General features: G+C 44.6%; 1 protein-coding gene across 2 annotated transcripts; it reads left to right on the top strand.

Annotated features, from left to right (window-relative positions):
- The first annotated feature begins 13,669 nt into the window (after nt 1-13,669).
- On the top strand, nt 13,670-20,170 carry FAM131B (family with sequence similarity 131 member B). Of its 2 annotated transcripts, XM_009491420.2 has the most exons (7): nt 13,670-13,738; nt 15,211-15,246; nt 17,842-17,935; nt 18,533-18,730; nt 19,056-19,199; nt 19,626-19,802; nt 19,896-20,170. In XM_009491420.2, the coding sequence occupies exons 1-7, from the start codon at nt 13,685-13,687 to the stop codon at nt 20,168-20,170; spliced, it is 978 nt and encodes a 325-aa protein (XP_009489695.1). In that variant the 5' UTR covers nt 13,670-13,684. The 2 variants fall into 2 exon arrangements, with proteins under 2 accessions (XP_009489695.1, XP_075582374.1); XM_075726259.1 differs by lacking the exon at nt 15,211-15,246.
- The last annotated feature ends 755 nt before the right edge of the window (nt 20,171-20,925 follow it).

The following is a 20,925-nucleotide window of genomic DNA, read 5'->3' as shown; positions in this document are numbered from 1 at the left end:
ATTGCGGGAGGCTAGGACAAGTATTCTGGGAAAATATCACTACCGTTTCCCCAGTTTTTATACTCTTTCTTACACATCCGCTCCTACTTTAAGGACAAGCTGATACCCATCCCAAACAAATACTAAATACCTGCTTTCCCACTGCCCCCCAAAAAGAAGAAGAGAGTGAATTAAAAAACCCAAGGAGAGCAAACAGACAATCACTGGGGGGGAGGGGGGGGTGGGTGGAGGGATGGGGGAGAAGAAAAAAATAAGAAAAGAGAACAGGGTAAAGACTAACAGACTAAAACCAGAAAAACAGGGAACCAGAGAGGAACAGTGAGCAGAGCACCCCTGTGTTTCCATGGTATCCAGGGACTGGTGGATGCTGCCTAGTGATGCCTTGCCCAGAACAAGGGAATAGAAATAGCATGGCTAGTTGCTGGGATCTTGGGTTTTCCACCTCCTGGAGCTGGAGATAGCCAGCTTGGTGAGAAACAGGGAGGTTGATAAAGAGGGCCCAGAATTTAGTGGGTCTTGGGATCGGAACTGTACAAGCAAAGATGTGAGAAGTGCAGCCATAATCTCAATAACAAGTTCTGGAGGAGTCAGAAGACTGGCGTGCTTGAGGTACAGAGGTGCCAGTCTCGCTCTCATTGCATAAGAGACATGAGTCAGGGGGTCCTGTGAACAAACTTGTGCTTTCTGCTTGATGGAGGATTTTTCCAGCTGATGTTCCCAGTGGTCCACGGAATTAGCTCAGACTAGAAACTGGCCATCAGGTTCCTCATCCTCTCCTGACAATGTGTGGTCCTACAGCTATGTATACTGTTTGTGTGTAACGGTGAGGAAGTTGAGCAATTGATTAATGAATGTGTAGAGTTTTTCTCAAGGGAGGTCATCTGGTTGTTCAAAGCTTACCAAAGTGACGTGTGAGTTGGACAGAGAGTCACAGGCCAGGGCTTCAGAGGTAGCTCCATGGAGCTAGGTGTTGGAGGGGGCTACCCTCCTGTGGGACTTGCCTGAGGTAAGAGATGGTGGTATAATCTGGGTGTTCTACACTATACACCAGGCAAGCAGTGTGGGGTTGATGCAGTGTCATTTACCATAGACCCAGTGGTCCTCAGTTTTAGTGATGCTGCAGGGATGATCCTTCTCTGCAGTGACGTGGCTTCTGTCTGCGCATGGAGGTGAGTTTTGTTCAGCTGGGGCTCAACAGGGTGATTCCCCCTTGCTGGTGATTGTGAGGGACTTGATTACTCCATCGAACTTCCAGGTTCTGAGGAGGGCCTTGTAAAAGACCAGTTTTGTTACTGGGCATGTGGTGGAGAGTTTTTGAGATCTCAGCCACAGTAGGAAGCTGCTCCAGTGAGTCCTGGTCAGCCATTGAGTACATTTTTGGTACATGGCAAATGCAGAAATCAATGTCATCCAAACAGAAGTGGGCTGCACATAAAGTCCTTCCTCCTTCTTGCCTCTGCTCTGGACCAATGTGAGGAGCAGTACCCTTTGCAAGGATGCAAGCAATGTGTTTTTGTCACCTGACTTCTGGAAGAAGCAAGTGCCATGATCCATCTCCCAAAGGAGCCGGGTCTGCAACCAGGCAATGGTGTTCTGGACCTGAACTTCTTCCAGGACCCAGAGCTTGCCCTGCTGCATGTGGCACCACTGAATTCCTGAGGGAAGTCAGCCTCTCCAGCCTGAGAATATCCTGTTTGTTCTGCCACATTCCTCCACTGCCTTGGTGCCATCATGTAGCTGTAGGAGAAAAATTTGCCCCACAACTTCCTACTCTACCTTCTAGTACCTTTGGGACAAGGAAAAGGATGGCTCTTCTTTCATGTGTTGATCCAGAGATTCTGGGAAGCTGCTATAAAGCTCATATTCTTTAAAGGTTATTAAATTATTGGTAGGCCAGCCTCATCCTACAGGAGGTGGTGGCGAGCACCATGGATAGTGATATGAGAAGAATAAGCTTACAACACGTTGTGTGAAACAGATGCCATTCAGCCAGGAGTGGCTTATGCTCTGCTACTCAGATTCAGATGGAGGAAGCATAGTCAGGTGTATGGTGTTTGCACCAGGGTGTGATCTGATCTGATGGACATGTGCTGTGGCCTGATACCTACCCCTGCCAGTGCAGTTCAGTGGGATATTTTAAAGTTCCTGTCCAGGAGTAGCACGTGGGAGGAAACAGACCAACAAAGAAGGCAAATATCAGCTAGAAGAATTATAAATGTTCTGGGCCTGGTTTTAGGATACAGACATCAACTGGATTACTGACCCCCGTTCTATACAGAGTGAAAGGCGCATCAGGTGATGGGCATGTCCTCAGTGACTTCCAGCACTTTGGGTTGCATTTCTAAGGTGAACAGGGTTGCTGTTCCACCAGAGGTAGTGGCATAAGACTTTATCTATGAGGCAGCTAAAGTAGACCATGCTTTTCTACCACTGCAGAAACTAGGCTTGGCAGTTAGATTGGTGAAGGTCTTCTGCAAGAACACAATGGAGAACCCTCCTGCCCAAAGCAAAGAGAATACACAGCCCCTGCAGAGACATTCCCTCCATCCCATGGGGTTTAATGTTGGGATTTTGAGCTGTTTGACTTGGAGGGAGAGAGAAGGGGGGTGAGGAACCTGCTGGCCAGCAGTGGTGGAGGCAGTGGTACCAACAGTGCTGTATACCAGCAAGTTCTGTAGCCAGAGCTGTGGTCCCTGTGGTACAGGGAAGAGCTCTGCCCCCTGGGTTCCCTCCCCTCCTTGAATAGGGCCCTCACTGATGAAGATGAGGTTGTAGCCTGCCATGGCAAGGGTAATCTGCATCTTCTTCCCAGAACAATGAGTCTTCAGCAGGTGGCACAGCTTGTCCCTCAGCATGACGGGTCTGAGGAGCCTGCAGACTTGTGTGAGCCCATGGTCCTTGTAGTGCCCAAAAGCCTGTGGACTGGGAGATTTCTGTCCCTCTCCTACTGAATAAAGGTCCCCAGCCCAGGAAGTAGTCCCTCAGGCAGGGATAGGTCTCATCAAAGATAGTGGCCTGTCCCCCCACCAGCCAAGGACCTTGAATTCAGTGCTGACTGGAGCAACCAAAGGTGCAAAGACAGGTGAACCATTCTGAGATCCCATAGCTTGGACCTTTAGAGAGGAATGACAGCAACAGCCCCATTCTTCCCAGCTGGCTGTGGCCAGCCCTGCCCTCTTGGCTGTCTTTGAGGGTCCTGCCGTGGCCTGAAGTGGCCTCCTCTGGGGATGTGGAGGGGGTCTGTCTTCTCTCAAGGGATGGGAAATGTTGGGCCCACAGGTATGGTCTCCATATCTGTCCTCAAGATGAGGGCTGTCAGTGGAGAGGGTTTGGGTCTCCAGGCAATAATGCACAGAGGAAGGAGGCATGAGAGGTAACAATTTTTCCCTGTAAGCAGCTCTCTTCCTCCCTGTGTGGGGTTCCCCCAGGTGGGGTGGGTATCTGCTTATGTTGTGACCACTTCCATCCTTCACTGTTTGGAGGGCTAATGACCCTTTCCTGGGCCAGAAAACAGTCAATTCAATAGTGTCCCAGGCTCAGCAAGGGAAGCCCTGAATGTCCCTTGAGGAGCTGTGGATGTACAAGAAGATACCTGATGCTGAATGATAAAGGACTCTGCAGCTCTCCTGCCCCCACTGTCTGGATGGGAACTCTCCTCTGGCAGAGGGAGTTGTCCTTTGCAGCCCTGCAGGAGAGGGCTGATGGGAAATACCAGCTTCTTCATGGCAAGATAATGAGGAGAGTAGCACTGGGAAGAGGGATGAGACAGAAGTGAGCGTTACCTCTACACCCAGCACCTGGAGGGGCTTAAGGAGAATGAAGAGCCCCTCACCATGAACCCTTTACCCATTTCCTCCCAAGCTTTTCTTCCCTGGCTTGTGTTGCCAGGAAGAAAACCTGCTAGGGCTTGGAGGCCATTGTCATGGCCTAGGGCATCACTGCCTCTTGAAAATCCCACACTTTGGTTTTTTGGGGAGGGTGGTGAGAGGAAGGCAGCAGTTTTGGTGCCTCCTGGCTGGCTCTGACCATTGCTGCTGTTCCAAACCCAGATGCTTGATGGGGACTGTGGCTGAGCGCGCAATGGCTGTGGTGGAGAAGGATGTAGCCACCTGGTTGTATACTCTGGGGCTGCCAGAGTGATAGCTCACAGCTGAGGGGGAGGACAGGTAAGGAGGGTGGGAGCCTGGAACTGACAGACTGTCGCTGCCCCCATGTGCTGGTGTTTTGAGCAGGCTCATGTTCTGCTTCCTCCAACTCATCATGCTGGCTGGGGAATGGTGGTGGGCCTGGAGGTGCAGCAGTGGAGTTCCATCTTGGCCTGTTGACATCACCTTGGCAGTGGTGCTGCCCACCCCACAGAGAGGGACTGAGAGCGTCCCTGGGGTTAGGGACCCCCATTTCTCCATCTGTCACAGTGTCTCCACAAAGGCAGGGCAATGGGGCTGGGCATCTGGGATGTTTTCTGGGTGTTTGTCTACGATAATGCTTGGGAGAGGGTCCAGGAGGGTGCAGGGGGGCTGGAAGAGGCCCAGGCTGCATAGGGCAGAGCATGGGGCAGGGCTGGCCCAGGGGCAGGCAGGGGCAGGAAAACAGAAGATGAAAAATGCATGGAAGTGCTGAGGAGGAAGAGAGAGCCTGAGAGGGCTATAGTGTGAATGGGAGAGCCTGGAGGAAAGGAAGGGTAGGGGACCATCTGTATTAGTTTATTGTATGTGTAGTAACATCAGGGAGAGGGAGGAAAAGGGTAAAGAGGGGGAGTAAGGCTCCATGCTGTTCCCTCCCCAAGTCCTTTCATGTGTTGCAGAACCTGAGGACAGCAGGAGGTGATGGAAGCGTGGCTCCTATTTCACCAGGTGGACATGGGGGACAGGCAGGGCCCTCAGAGCCTTTGGGCTCCTGCTTTGTGCAGGGTTACGTTCCAGCTGCAAGTGGGGATGGAGGTGTCAGCAGCAGCTGTGGTGGAAGTAGTTCTGGAGGCAGCAGTGGTAGTGACACCTTTCTCTTCCTGCTCCAGGGTGCAGGGAAGCGAGTTCAGGGAGAAAGGTGCATTGTGATCTGCCGGTTGGCAGATTCCAGGGAGTACTGGGCATAGTTCTTCTTCCCCACTGGTAGAGATGATACTATGGGACATAGTTGTCACAACTAGTGGTATTCTTATGCTCTAGGACAGTGCCCATGTGACATGCTGGACACAGAGATTAAAATTTAAACACATATGGAAAGCAATATATGAAATTGCCTGCTGCATATTACTTCTGTAATGTTGGCTATAGGCCAGCAAAAAAGGGCTGGTAGCCCTTGGTTCATATTGATGTTTTCATACTCACTGTGCTGAATGAGGCCCCTGGGGACACATTCTCTGCACTTCAGAGACGCAGTGAAGAATGAGGATAAACCCATTGCTGCTGTTCATGCTGGCTGATACTTGTTCTGCAAATGAGATAGGGCTTTGAGATTTTTTTTTTTTTAATTGTGTTAATTGAATGTGTTTCATTTTGCAGTACCACCTTAGCTTAAATGACATGACTGCTTCTCAGAACAGAACTGCCTGTTCTAACGTTAGGTTCTCTGTTCATGTCCTTTTAGTTGCGAGGACATGGTATGCAGTAGCCTTTAGTATTGGTTTGAAAGTGTTTCCAGTCAAGAAGAATAATGCTTGTGTTGGAGCTTTGTTCATTAATTCTATTTCCTAAACAGCTCTAAAAAGGGACCTACCTGCAGAAAGAGGCAGAATGGTCTGCAAAAGAATTTAGATTACCCAAATCCACAGCAAAGATCCTGACAACTGTCCATCTGATTCCTAATCTTACAGACATCTCAGAGCTGTAGGTGTTTTCATTTTTGATCAAAAATTTCAAAGACATCTGTTTTGTGGAGACCAAGACATTTCTCTGCCTTGATGAGCACCAAACCGTTCAGCCCTATCTCATCCATGAAAACAGACTTTTTTCTGTTCATCTTCCACAAGTGATTCTGTTGGTAGGTGCCAACAGCAGCTAACTAATTTCTGTGTTTCCACATGCAGTACAAGCTAGAATACTTAAACAGTTATGTGAATAACTCTGATTGATTGATTTCTCAGCTTTACCTTGGAGAACTTGAACGCTTCTGTCTGAGGTTCACCTCAGGGCCAGTTCACCTGACGGCGGTTGATTCCTTTCCTTGATGTTGACCTTTTGGCTAGCTTTGAATGGCTCTCTATAAAGCATGCAGGGAAGGAAAAGGTTTCTATGATTATGCTATCCATCCGTCAGTCCTTCCCAGTAGCTTCAACTGCTTTTATTTCAACCACATTTGACAGGACATGATGATGTGTTTGACAAAGATACTGCACTCCCACGAGTATCATGAAAATTGATATTAGGGAAAGAACAATTTAAAGACTGATCATAATTACTGCAATTACATTTGTTGTTTTCTTTGTTGTTCAGGGAAAAGAAGGGAATGGAAAAGAATAATTGAAACATTTACTCTAAATATTGGTCTGTACTAATATTAACATTGGCTACCAATATCGAATGATAATGTTTCTACTCTCTGCTGGAAAGTAAAACTTGAGAAACAGAACAAAGTTTGCTAACAGTGGATAATAGTGGTGCTGGAAATTCACTGTTTAATTAATATGTTTCTTCTTATGTTAATTGGCATGACACATCAGAAAGCAATTGACACAAATACGTGTTTGGTATGTGTTGTACATCTTCACCAGCATCATGTCAGGAAGGAAAAAACAGAATTTAAGACTCTAAAACTGTATTAGTCTGTTTAGTGTGGAACAAAATAAAAAGACAAGTTAGAGAAGATGTTTAGCATCCAGCACAGAAGTTACAGCAAAACAGATTATTAAAGGCTTCTGCATAGATGCAGATCCCTGATTCAAGCATGTACCTTGTTAAATGAACAAAATACAAGCACAGGTACCAAATATAGTATCGACGAATACACAGTGGTAATAGGAATTGAGAAAATGTCAAGAGGAAACCCAAGGAGAATGGGCTTGTTTAGATTAAGTAATAAGTAATTCAAAACAAGGCAAATTTCCTATGATCACAGAAATGCAAAGAAACTGAAAATATGGGCATGGTGGTGTTGGGTTGATGGTTGGACTGATGATCTTAGAGGTCCTTTCCAACCTTAATGATTCCTAGTTTTTACTTTCATTAAAAAATAATCCAGCCACCAAGCCAGGAAACATGAAATTATTACTCGACCCTTAACTGGTTTAGTGGTGGACTTGGTAGTGTTAGATTAATGGTTGGACTTGATGATCTTAAAGGTCTTTTCCAACCTAAACGATTCTATGATTCTATGTCCAACTAAGAAATTCTGTGTCTCTGTAATAAATTAAAGTATGTGGCAGAATGAACTACTGAAAGCAGTAATATTAGATCAGCAAGGTGGGATACAGTCAGCCAGATGGCTTCTTGGATTTTTCCACTGCATTCATCAAAATGGTCATTATTTCATATTGCTTGGGAATGCTTAGTACACACATTTTCTAATTTCTGAGATTCCAAAGTTATGATGCTCAAAAAAAAAAAAAAAAGGGGGGGGGGAAACGGATATTCTCTTTCCCCCATCTTTTTTCCTCTTTAAATGTTTTTCATCTTTATTATTTAGAAAGGGCTGATTTAAAAATAAATCTTGATTTTTACCTTAACAGTACTGTAACAGAAAGAGGGATGATATTTTTCTCCCAAAGGCTTAGAGGACTTGAGTTGGAACATTACTTCAGTTGTGATGGAGACATCTTTTTCTAATGAGTCTTTGTCAGAGTTTTTTTATCAAATTTGTGTTAAGAATACAAAGCTACCATGATCTGCAGTGTGACTTAATATATTTATGTATTTCAACTGCTTTGTTTTATCTCACTGTTTCATGTAATTAGCTTCCTACTTGTTCTTCATCTACTGAGTCTTCCAGAGTAAGGATGGAATTTATTATGTTAAAAAAACCCAAAACAAATAATAGTTTTTTTTTTTTTTTAAATCAAGAGATCTTTAAAAAGTTCAATGAAAATGAAAGCCCTCTACATCCTTTCTATACACACCATACAGAAACAATGACAAGTAAATCAGAAACCCAGTTATACTTTAACTTTCATAATCTCCTTTCAGAACATTTAAATGAGAAATTCAGTATCATGTGTTCGTAAAAATCACACTTTAAAATTAGCTTTATGACCCACTCATGTTTTAAAATGCTTACCAGCTGTATATGGAGAGGAGCAATTACTGTTCTGTAAGAGGTGACTGGTGATAGAATTACAAATGGAATAGTCATGATGATTAGCAGAAGCTGGAATGGAAGATGGATAAGTGAAAAAAATTATATTGGAGAAATGTACCATTACAAAAGAAAAAAACCATACTAACTGAAGGGAGAAAGAGGTTGAACAGAGGTTGGATAAAAGCAATACTAAAATATAATGTACTGCTTTCAGTTCCTCTTTTCCCACTTCACTGTTCGTACTTCTTTCTGATTTTCCATGTTTCTTTCCTTCCATCTGTCAGAGCAGAGCTTGATCTTTCAAGTCTGTGGATTAATGTTGCTCTTGCTATTTCTACCAGAAGAGAAAAAAAACCACTAACCTTTATCCAGCTTTCAATAAGAGGAAGTAACATTGCCCCAGGCCCGATGCCAATTAGAACCCAGGGATTTCCTTTTCAACCACAGTGTGTGATATTGTAACTCTTCAACAGATATTACTGCATTTAAAAACATTTAACAGATATTAAAGAGTTATTTTCTCCCAACATCTTTCTTTCTTTCTTAGTACCTGTGAAACTGTTTAGACCAAGAATTTTCAATAATTATTCAGTCTTGATAGTGCATGCAAGATCACGTATCACTCATTCTCTTCCCTTGTCTAGGTAGATGAGATATTTCAACTGGAGAAAAAAAAGTAATAAATAAATTTTATAGGCCTTTAGTTCTACTATTACGGAACAGGTGTGGACTTTGAGACAAATAATTATTTGATGTTAATGTTCTTCAACTATTTGATGCCACCATCTGCCAGAATAATATTAATATTTTCCACAGTCTAACACTTCATGGAAACTGTCCGTGGGCTAGCAGAATTGAGAGCAAAAGTTGAGTGTCATTTGCCAAACTTAGGGGCTGTTAAGTCTCATGTGCTGAGCACCAGACTCTCTCTCTTTGGCTGGGGGGGGGTCTTTGCAGTGCATACCCAGCCCATTCTGCACTGTGAGCCAGGTTGTCTATCTAGACTTACAGAAGGGTCATGGCACTATGCTCAGAAACAGCTGAGAGTACAAGAAAAAGACCTAGGGCAAATGGAGATAAAACAGACAGGACACTGCTACCTGCACTGAAGGCTTCTGTACAGCTGCCTTCTGCTCTGGAGTGGTGGCATCTCTCCAGCATCGCTGTCTTGATCAGCTCTGCGGCAGGAATGTCCCAGCCCTCACCTTCTAGTGTGAAGGCTTGCAGATGGAGGGAAGGAGTAGCAGCTGCCTCTACAGGAAGAGGCAGCTGGATCCCAGCATGCAGGGGCAGGCTGCCGCTCTGCTCTTAACTCCAGTTTCATCCTCCCACTGACCTCTGTTAATTCCTCAGCTCACCTCGATCACAGTCAAACCCCTCCACTCCTTCCCGTACCTGCCCTCTCTGGATTTGTACTTCGTGGCAGTGCCCCTTTCTTCTCTCCTTTACCCCTTCCCCATTCAAGGGAGACCGCATGCAAATGTATTTGATTCCAAGCCACAACCAAACCTTATAGCTGATGTACCTGGGACTGACAGCTGGGCTTTTCACAGCTCTATCAGGTGCTTCCCTTTGCCAGGGATATTTCTAGCCCTAGGAGGTTTGCTTGGACCCCAAATCTAAGAGGTCTCCAGCCACGCTAGGAGTAGGCAACCCATAAGCAGGCCCTCTAAGGCCTTGCCCCTCTCGCTCGAACCCAAGCACACCTCAGACCTCCCTCTCTTTGCCGAACTCAGGATGGCCAGTCTGACAGGTGGTAGTGCAGTCTGCCACAGCTTTACGAAGCAAAACAGAAAGAAAAGAAATTCCTGTCAAATGTGGAGGCCAAAAGGTAATCAAAGGTTGGGTAGAAGGTAGATGTACCTAGGCTTTATTGCAGTGATAAAAGAAGTGTTTGCTCAGGGTGGGCAAGTTGCAGCTGCACTCCCCAGCCAGAGGGAGTGAGGGGCCCATCCCATCCCCAGGCCTGCCATGACAGGATTTAGAGAAAGCCTTGGCAGCCTGGCCTGGGGAGCCTGCTGAGGCCTGGGAGTGCAGATGTCTTCAGGCCTGCTGGGAAGCTCGGGTGCACACCTTCAAGTGCCCTTATGTGCTAGTAGGGGTGAATCTGGCAGCCCACCAGAGGCGAGGCTGCTGCAGCTCCCTGCCCCCAGGTGCAGCCAGTAGCCAGGCTGAGCTTGTATTCCCAGTACGCATATACATAAACATGCATACGCAACACATATACATACATATATGCACGGATATGCTAGCCACACAGATCAGCACAGACAGACGCACTCGGCACTCACACAAACAGCGCCAACAGCCTCATCTTGCTCCCGTCTCTGGTTGAGCACGATGGAGATCCACTATGTGCACCATGGATCCCTCCTGTAGCAGGGCTACTCGGTCTGCCCAGTTGCTGGCAGCCCCCAAGGCCACAGCCCCACTGCAGTTGCTGGCACAGACCTCTTAGTCACAGATGCACACACACACAGAGCTCTGTGAGAGGTGGCTGGGACTCCCCTGATCCTTCTGGTAGCCAGCTCACCCTGTGGCCTCACCCTCAGGGGCACACACAGGCACACATCTAGCACCCAGATCACCTTCATTTTGGCTAGTGATCACGCACTCATTCATATGCCCTCATTCGCTCCAGTTGATTTCACTCACTCTGGTCTCTGTAGTTCCTGCCAGTTAGACCTCCATCACAAAACACATGCACCCAGAATATAGTGTCCTTCATGCCAGAAAATAGTTAGAAATGGAATTTAACAAGAAGATAGGGCAGACTGCACAGAACAAGTGCAGGGAATGGCCAGACAACCATACTGATCAGCAACCTGTCTACATGCTACCAGCCCCTTTTATCCCTTTATCTATTTTCTCATATTTGTTTGTCCCCACTCCACTTCCCCTAAACATCACATAAATCTAGTGCAATCCCCAAATGCTCTTCTCCTGTATCCCATAATGGGTCCCATACCCCTAGGCAGTAACCTCCCCCCTCAGTTAAGAAGCTGCTTCTGAAAGTCTCTCCCCCTGACTCATCTTGATGGGCTTTCCTGTGGACCCCTGGGGCTGAGGCTCCTCTGGGACAGCCCTGAGAGGGGTCCAGACAGGGTGTCCCTTCCTGTGAGTCTATAATTTGGGTTGCCACCTGCCATTGTCCCTCTGTGCACCTCTGGACCTGTGGACATGGGCCTTTGGTGGGCTGATGGCTCCTGTGAAGGGACTGGGAGCATGCTGGCAGGGTGCTGTTTGGGGTCCCCCTCCTGCCATTTTCTCTGTGTGCTCCTTTGTGGGTGTGCAGAGCAGCTTTTGTCACACAACCCAACTTTATGCCCTGTAAAGAGGGATGCCTCCAGGTGGGAGCCAAATTATCTGATCAGAATTTGGCACAAATTGAGCTCTATACTTGTAGCTCATGAATCAGTCGTGGTTAGTAACTATCACAATTAGAAATTAGAAATAAATAATTGAGCTCAGTAAGGCCAAATGCATGCATGTGCTTGTCAAGAAAATCAGTCAAGAGGATAACACCCTTGAAAGGTGGTCTTTGTCATGCTCATCATAGCCAAGTCCTGCCTCCTCCTGAAGTCTGGTTCTGTTTGACCTCTATCTTACCTTTGTAGCACACATTACAGGAACCTCCTTTTCCTTTTAAGTTCCCTGCAACTTTACTCAGCCTACTCAGAGGCATATGGGGGATGCTATTAAAGCATTTGGTTCTAATTATCCTGATGAACAGAAACATACTTCAAGTGTGACGGGGTAAATATGCCTTGGTTCTTTCAGAGAGAGAGAGAGGTCGTCTTGCACAGCAGAAAATGATGAGATGTGAAGGTGTCGTGGGCACCAGCTCAAATAGCATTTGCTTTCTGCTGGTTTTCATTTCACTGTGCTTAGTCTTTTTAAGGGACGAAATTATTTTTTTTTCATTTTGAATTCTAGATGATGAGTGCCTAAGGCTTCCTATCTATAAGTACCTGCATGTCTCCTGCAGACCTGTGTAGGGTGGAGCACAGCATCTTATTTCCACCCAGCAAGTTCAGTGATGAACTAGTGTAAATGTGCCAGAGCTGCTAGAATGAGCAAGGGGATTTGCAGATGCCTGTGGAGAAGAAATTTGCTATAAAGAGTAAATAAAAAGCTAAAAGCTAATGAAAATAGATCCATTCACATTCAATGGCATGTATTTCAAATAGACTAGAGATAGCTGAATTGATCCCAGGAATAGGTGATCATTTTGGGAGCTATATTTCTTGCCAGGTTCCAAAAGGCTGACTTTTAAACACAGTGCAACCTTTTCCTCCATGACATGGAAGCAACTAACTTTTAACAGAATTTGAGGATGGTACAAAGGCTGAAGGCACAGTAGTTATCTGGATGGAGCAGTCACACAGAGCAGTCCTCGCTACTTGGCTGACTATTTAAAGTGTGCTACTTTGCATTTAGTTTCACTTTTATTACAATTTAATCTTATTTAATAATCTTATTTTTTATCTTTATTCATTCAATTTTATAATTTATATTTTATGTTATTAGTATTTAATTTTACTTGATCCTTTAAGTTGTATTAAAATGCATCTAATATCAAACGGCACAGACTCTGCTTTTGAATGGGTGACAATCCCAGATAGCTGTGGAAAGTGCATAGGGATCTGAGTGAACAAACAGCTGAATGTGAGAATCTACTGCAAGGTTATGGCACAATGGGTTAATGTGAAGAGGACTAGCAAGTAAGTTTTAACTTTATTAGCAGAATGGGTGAAAGCAGTCCTGCATTACTGTGTATGCTTTTATGTCCACACTTGGAAGAACAGAAAAACTTGAAATGTCTTTTAAAAAGAGACACAGACTTATTAAGGGGGCTGGAAAAATTCTCTACAGTAAGAAATCTAAAGATCTCAGTCTGTTTAGTTTGTCAAGAAGAAAAGCAAGTGTATGAATAATTTTCCTAAAATGTAATGGCAGGTATTAAAAAGGTCTTTAATCTTGCTGAGAATGGCAAAGCAAGGGCACCAGCAGCTCTAAGTTGATGTCAGTCCATCTCAAATTATAAAGGAGAAATGCCTTTTTAAGTGATGAAGGTTTAATATTGGAACAGGATATCAAAAGAATTGGTTCTCAGTTACACATCATGACTAGATGCTTTTTTTCTGGGGAGCCGTGCTTTAGCCGAGCATACATTATGCTTGAGAAAAACACAAATCACTGGTCTTCATATGGAGATAACTGTGTGAAATATAATAGCTGATGATGTACAGGTGGTCTGATTAAAATAGGAAAGTCTGATTTAAGGCTATTGTGGCCTTAAACTCAGTGATTCTCCTGTATGCTGAGCTGACCTGGCTTAAGACTGCTAGGACAAATTGTTGTGGCATTCAGAAGCCTGACTAGGTGTGTTCCCACAGGAAATGAGGTGATTGCAGTAGACTGGAAGGGACTGAAAGATGTGGACCAAATCAATATGGACAGCACCAGTTCACTGCATGGCAGCAGCTTCCATCGACCTTCCACTGAGGTGAGTGCCTGTCCCAGACCCACTTACGCAGGGGGATCAGAAAGTTTCAGTTCTTTCTGAGTTCAGAAATGGGTGTTGTGCTTCACTGGAGCATCATCTGGGAGAGGACCAACATGTCAGTGTGCACCCGAGGATCAGACTTTCATATCTGTGCAGTTTGGCTTGCATTGAATAGATTTGAATCACTCCCTTCAGAATATCCATAGTGAGTAAGAATTTGCAAATTAAAGTGACCACTCATGACTGGAGTGGAACAGAACATGAAAAAAACCATGGCAGTTCTGACAAGCCTGTAGGTCTGTGTTCCTTGAATAATGGATTCATTGAAATGTCCAACACTATGTCTGTCCCAGCTTCTGCAGCACAGCCATAAAATCTTTTGAAGAAGACTGAGAAATCCCATTTTGATTTTTAGGGATGCATTCACTAGTAACTCACTGCCAATTGATTTACCATGCAGTATCTCAAGGGCTGGTTCATGTGCTGTTCTGAATTATTGCAGCTTCTGCAATCTTAGATACCTGAATTTTCAGCTCTGTAAAGTTCAGGGTATGCAGTCATGATTAATAAGAAGATCAAAGTTATTTTAAACACATAATATTGAGGAATCATAGATAATGTTCACAAATAACAATAACAAATAACACACAATTTGCAAAACCTTACAAAGTGCTAATGTATAGTACCTTTATTTCCTTATTATACCTTGCTGTTGTGGAATGTAACTCCAAGAAACTTGGAGTTTCACAGAATCCTGACAGAAATTGTGGGACCCAACCTTGTATGGAAAATTCAGTTAAATCAAATGCAGATATAAAAGTCAATGAGCATAAACTATACCTCAGTAAACACTTTGATTTATGTGAATGGACACCATAGGTATAATTGATTCATCTAAATTTTCCTGAGTGTCCACATCCCAAAACCAAGATGTTGAGATATGAGTCCTCCCAGCTGAAGGAAATGCACTATGAATTGGTACTGTAATGGCTCATATGGAAAATGAATCTGGTTTGCAGGGGGAAAGTAGGTCAGAATGGATAAATTGAAAGACTACAAGAGAAAATAATTTCAGCAGAAAACAAATCTGTAACTTGCTGTATTATACTCAAAATACATAGGTAGTATAGCTCCTCCTTGCGTTAGCCTCAAAGTGATGCAACTCCCACGCAGGGGTGCCAGCGTTGCAACATTGGCAAAGAGCTGTTAGAAGGGGAGCCTTATGAAAAGGTGTTTGTTTTTCTCTCTCTTACTCTCTATATCATCCTGTTCGCTATTGTACCTTCAAACACTGTGATACCTACAGACACCACAATCAACAGCGGGGAATGAAACCAGCTTGAAAGACACAAGTTTTTTTAATACATCAGATGAAGTAGTTGCTGTTGATTATGGCAAACTACTAGAGAGATGCATGGCTGTTAGCAGCTTGTTTGTTACACTAACATGATGTCCTTCTTTGCGTTCTTTAGCAAACTCGGACAGATTTCTCCTGGGATGGTATCAATGTGAGTACGCACCACACCACTGTTCAAATTTCTAGTCATAGGAAGATCAGGATTTGTCTGCCATTGGATGCAGTGGAGACCAGAATGAAAACATGACTGAAAGTCTTTAGTGCCACTGAAATTCTGGGAATTGTCTGAGATTCAGAGGATGGTGATGAATTTTTGTTTGCCTCTGGGTCTTTTGCTGTCTGGCAGGTATTTAGATCTGCAGGCTATTAAATTGCCTTTCTCCTCCTTGGGACAGATGTGTATCATTTCATGTTCTTTTCTTGAGATTTGTGGGCACTGCTAGATAAAAAAGGTGTCTGTCCAGCATGTTTAAAAAATCAGTAGTCTTTGATTAGAGCATCATTTGATCTTCTCCAGGAGTCTGGGAGAACTGTATCCCTCATTTTCAGTTGCATACAGAAGTAAAAGAATTCTTAATGTCCCCTTGGTGAGATGATCAGCACCAGTTAACTTCAGTTAACAAGTGGAAGAAGAAACAAGCAAACATTTTAATAACACATGTTCCTTGTTGTTCTTAATACCTATGCCATGAAAAAAAATTATTTTTTAATATTTAAAATATTTTAAAATTTTAATATTTTAAAGTATTACTGTTTAATGCAAAATGAGCATCCTGAAAAGGGAATAATGCATGTTAGTGCTACCAAACTATTTTTTCTGCTCTGGAGGCTTAAAAAATGTGTTCACATAAATTAGCTTTGATAGTTTTTTACACTTGAAAGGGCAGGATAAGAAGCTGCATTTTTGGTAGTATAAGCATTTTCAAATTTCAGATACTTTCAAAACTTTTAAGTGGCTGTCATCTTCTGTTTCTCTATGGTTTGAAAGCACTTGGGCAACTGAATGTCAAAGGGACTTAGATTTTTAACTAACCCTCACCCTACTGACATCATTGTGACACTTATGGCTTGGGATCTTTTGCCTAGGCTCAGTTAGAGAAACAAGTTGTGAAGGAAAATTATGGTGCATGCAGCAACTGTCTAGAAGAAATTTGTCAGGTTTTTCCTCACCACACTTCTGTGTAGCTGAAAGCAAGGTACACAGTCATGTTTCCTTAAAGATAGTAGAAGACAGTTTCCTTACTTGCAGTTTCCCATTTTCCAACCCATTCTGAATCCATGAAGCTCTTTCATAATGCAGCTTTTTCTCTTTGTCAGTGTAATTCCATAGATCTTTGCTATCAAAGCTGGCTCATGAATTTCCTTCTCTTCCCATTCATTTCTGCTTTCATGTCATAGCTCTCCAACCTCGTAGTTGTAGAGACCTTCTGCAGTTTACTTTCTTTTCTGGACCGTTTCCATGAGGTGGCTCACAGCACAGCCTCCAGACTGAAACAAATGGGTGGATACTGAACAGCAGCGCCCAGGCAGGAATGACCAGTGGGGCATAGATGGACATTCTTCAGCCAGCTTCATCACCAAAGGAAATGCATGATGGAACAAGGGCTGTGTTCTCAGCTACACCTTTCACTTTTTACTGTTCTTCCCCTGCTTTCTGATTTCATCACCTCACTCGTTACAGACAGATATTTCTGGCTCCAAAGTTACAGGATACCTTAGCTGCTGCATTTACACTCAGTTTCCAGAGAAACTCACCTCTCATATTTTGGCAATTGACTGGGATTATATGGAGTCCAGCATCTTTACAATGCCTTCCTTTGCCTCCAACTATTTGACTGCCTAGTTATTGCTCCTCTCACCTTTTGTGAGGTTTGTGCCTATGACCAAATGCTTGCTTCATGTCAGGATTTAAAACTTCCAGTGTCATGGTCACTATTTTTGAGTATCTTTGTGTTTGAAATGTGCTGGACTTGATTTTCAGAGAGGTTGAAATGAAGAGCGGAAACAATGCTTGTTTAGCTCTTGCAAAAATTAAGCCTCATATGCAATGCCTGGCATCTCTGAAAAAGCCTGATGAATTCATCTTAAGGTATTGTGTTCTATGATGATGTTTGTGACTGCTGCCTGTCCCAATAGTTTCCTGCCCTTGTTATTCAGGGACTGGGGATGAGCATAGAGAAGAGAGCAAAGGGAATTAAGGAGAACTGTAGACCTCATTTCTTTACAGGTAGTTGTAGGTGCTTGAAACAGGATACATCACTGATACAGTCAAGCTCATTTTATTAAGAACATATGAGAAGAAATGAAAACCAAAAGTAACATATAAAAATTAATATCTGTATTATGATGCATATATGATCCATTACTGTGTCTTGCCTATCACATTGTCAGCTCCCCATTGTAAGCTCTCTGAATTGTCCATCAGCCATGTCTTGCATCTCCAACAAAGAGTTGAGAACAGTGCAGCATGTCTATGGAGGACTGGCAGCAGACAAAGGGAGGCTTCTCACAGCCTGCTTCTGCCTCTCCCACTGACCTTCCCTTACTCAGTCCCAACGCAATGCAGTATCCAGGCCTGGTTAAATAGACTAATTTTTCCTTCCCTTCTTTTGTTCTTTTTCTTGTTGCTTGCTTCTGCTCCTCATCTTCCCCCTACCTTCTGGAATCCTTATACTGGTTTCTCTCTTCAGTTCACTTCCTTTTCTCCTTCCTGTATATAATTTCTTCATATTCTTTCTCTTTTCAGCTCTCCATGGAAGATACGACCTCCATCCTCCCCAAGCTGAAACGCAACTCCAATGCTTATGGGATTGGGGCTTTGGCTAAATCATCTTTCTCTGGTGAGGTCCTCAAAATTTGGGTTTATCCTTGGCAGCTTCTCTCCACAGGCCTTTGTGCCTCTTTCCATATCTCCCTGTTGCTCTCCCAACTGCTCCTTTCTGACTCTTGCCTTTCTGAGGCCTTAGAGGAGTCTCCATCACCATGGTTCTAGGTACAGAAATCTCTTAGCTGTTGCCCTTTCAAAGACCAGATTTATTGTACTCCTGTTGGCTTCTCACCATGCACCCCAGCTCAGGCATCTTCAATTGCTTTCCTTTAGTCTTGGGTTTAACCTCATTTCCTATTTCTTAGTTTGTTTACTTCCAGGCTTCATCCTTCATGCCCAAGTCTGTCCTAAATGGATTCTAGGCAAGGAAGGAAATGGTCTTTCATATTTGGGGTTTCCCTTTTTCCCCCTTCTGAGAACCAGTCCAAGGAAAGATGGAGAAACTCTCCTGAGCTGATACAGTGAAAGGTGGGAGACACCCAACCCAAGTCCTGAACCCTGTCAGGAAAGGAGGGGAGAAACTCCACTTCCAAGAGAGGTAAACAACATGGCAGACAACCCTGGAGCTGTGTAATAGCCCCTCCTTGTTTTCTAATGTCTGGCCCCTTAGGGATATCTCGCAGCATGAAGGACCATGTCACAAAGCCAACGGCTATGGGCCAAGGCCGTGTGGCTCACATGATTGAATGGCAAGGCTGGGGCAAAGGTAACAGCCAGCAGCAGCAGCACACGCATGAGACAGCACGCAAAGACGCTGATGCCTACTCAGACCTGAGTGATGGTGAAAAGGAGGCCCGGTTCCTTGCAGGTAGAACTAACTTTTTGGCATGTGGATTGGATTGGTTGGGATGTCCTAGAGCAGAATCCCTGGGACACCAAAGTGCAGGAACCTGAAAAACACACTCAGGAGAGCCTGTGGGTGGTTCAGGTGGCCGAAGGAGATGAGAGACTGTGGTTGGAGTATTGTCAATGGAATGCAAAGTGGAGAGGGTGAGGGCCAACTTTGGCTGATGAGTGTCGCTGAGACAGGAGAAGAGTAGGACAGTGTGACCAAGAGATGAGGTTAAAGAGGGTGGTGAGAAGTGGAGAATTTCACACATCCCTGCTTCCCCTCCCTATCTCTTTTGGCACAGGAGTGATGGAACAGTTTGCTATTTCTGAGGCAACTCTCATGGCCTGGTCCTCCATGGATGGTGAGGATGTGAGTGTAAACTCAAATCAAGAGAACCCAGCAGGCAACTACTCTGAGAACTATCAGGAGCTAATGGAGAGCCAAGGTGAGCTCCAGTGCCTCTTGCTAATCTTGAAACACCCCTTCCCTGCTCTTGTTGTCATGTTGCTCTCTTTACCCTGTTTTATTCTGTAGCCTCAATTTATGAGATTGGGATCTAGCAGAGGCATCACCTATTTGTGGAGCTGTCCAAGGAATCTAATCTTAACAGGGAGGCTCCAAAGCCCAGTTCCTTTGCCTTTTTTGGGCACAACTGTGGAAAGCTACCAGCTCTTGCGGTCAGTTGTGGGTATAATCAAGTTCATCTGCCTACTGCCTAGAACTGCCTTTTCTCTTCACCCTCTTCCCCTCTAAAGGATTTACCTACCCTGTACAGTACAGTGCCATGCACAGGCACACAAGCTATCTGAATGAGCCAGCTTGGCCTAGAGAGGGTGTCTAACTGTGTGTTGTTTCCCTCCTTTACTTGCAGAGCATATGGCCCAGACGCAGTATGACAGCTGGCCTCATTCCTACGTCTCGCAGGGCATGTATTGCTTAGGTTCATCTGATGCCTGGGAGACCAGTGACCAGTCCCTCATTGCTTCCCCAGCAACTGGCTCCTACTTAGGCCAGAATTTTGATGAGTCCCAGACAAACCTTCAGGAGAGCATTTTGATTCAGAGCAGCCTTCTCCAGCAGCAACAGCTGCAGCAACAGCGGCAGGAGCAGAACTTCATCCAGAGCACAGGGCTGGTCCATGTGTGGCCCCTGCAGACTGCTCATGGTGGGGGTGGGGCTGAGTCCAGCACGTACATGGAAGACCACATTGAGGATGAAGGGAATCCACGGCTGGAGAAGGCTCCTCTCCTAAACAAGAAGCCCTCTCCAGAGGAGGATGATGCAGTGTGCCGGGACCTAGAATCACTGTCTCCTCGAGAGGAGATGGAACATGCTGCACTGAGCCGCAAAGTCTCAGATGTCACCTCCTCTGGGGTGCAGTCCTTTGATGAGGAAGAGGGAGAAACAAACAACTGATGCTTTCTGTGAAGTTCTCATCACTGCTGAACAAAGAAAGGGGTGGCAAGGAATGAAAGGACAGGGATTCTTCTCTCCAGCTCCCCATACTTCCGAGCAGACACACCTTCCATTCCTGACATTCAATTATTTTTTTAAACAAGAGGAAAATCTCAAAGTGATTGACACATGAAGACCTCTTCTTCCCCTCCACCATGGACACATGTTTTTGATTTTCATTGCTCTGGGCAACACATGTGAGGTGCTTGGAGAGATCTGGATTGGTAAATCATTTCTAAATCTTTTCAATACAAAGTCTTGGCTGTGGATACAAACTCTTCTGGTACTGGGGATGTGGCTAATGAGACAGGCTTGGTATAGGGAGTGGCTATGTGGCTAGAATCTATCCTGGCAGGATGGAAATTGCTCTGCAGACATGGTCCCCTTTGATAGAATATATGAATATAAACCATTTTAAAATGAAGATATGGCTTTACAAATATAGATTGCACTAGTATGGTGATTGTGGCTTATACAGAGGATAAGGCTGTATTTCATACAGACTACTGAGATGAAAGATTCACTATGTAACCAGATCCTCAATAGCACCTTGATATGAAATGGTAGGCTTGATGGATACAAACTGCACTCCATGGGCATGGGCTGTGCTGCAGTACAGATGGTGTGGCTCTGTGGGTGTGGCTCTGTGGGCATGGCTCTACTGTGACATGGAAGAATGGATGCAGATACAAATCTCACCCCCTGCTCTCAGATAT

Source organism: Pelecanus crispus, chromosome 1 (assembly GCF_030463565.1).
Source record: "Pelecanus crispus isolate bPelCri1 chromosome 1, bPelCri1.pri, whole genome shotgun sequence".
NCBI classification, from domain to species: Eukaryota; Metazoa; Chordata; class Aves; order Pelecaniformes; family Pelecanidae; genus Pelecanus; species Pelecanus crispus.
This window is presented reverse-complemented; position numbering and strand designations above follow the sequence as displayed.

Excerpts from the sequence above, each read along its gene's own strand:
- FAM131B (XM_009491420.2), top strand. The coding sequence starts at position 13,685 with ATGGACAGCACCAGTTCACTGCATGGCAGCAGCTTCCATCGACCTTCC. Across the intron at positions 19,200-19,625 it reads GGAGCTAATGGAGAGCCAAG|AGCATATGGCCCAGACGCAG; the intron begins GTGAGCTCCAGT and ends CTTTACTTGCAG. Across the intron at positions 19,803-19,895 it reads CCAGACAAACCTTCAGGAGA|TGTGGCCCCTGCAGACTGCT; the intron begins GCATTTTGATTC and ends GGCTGGTCCATG.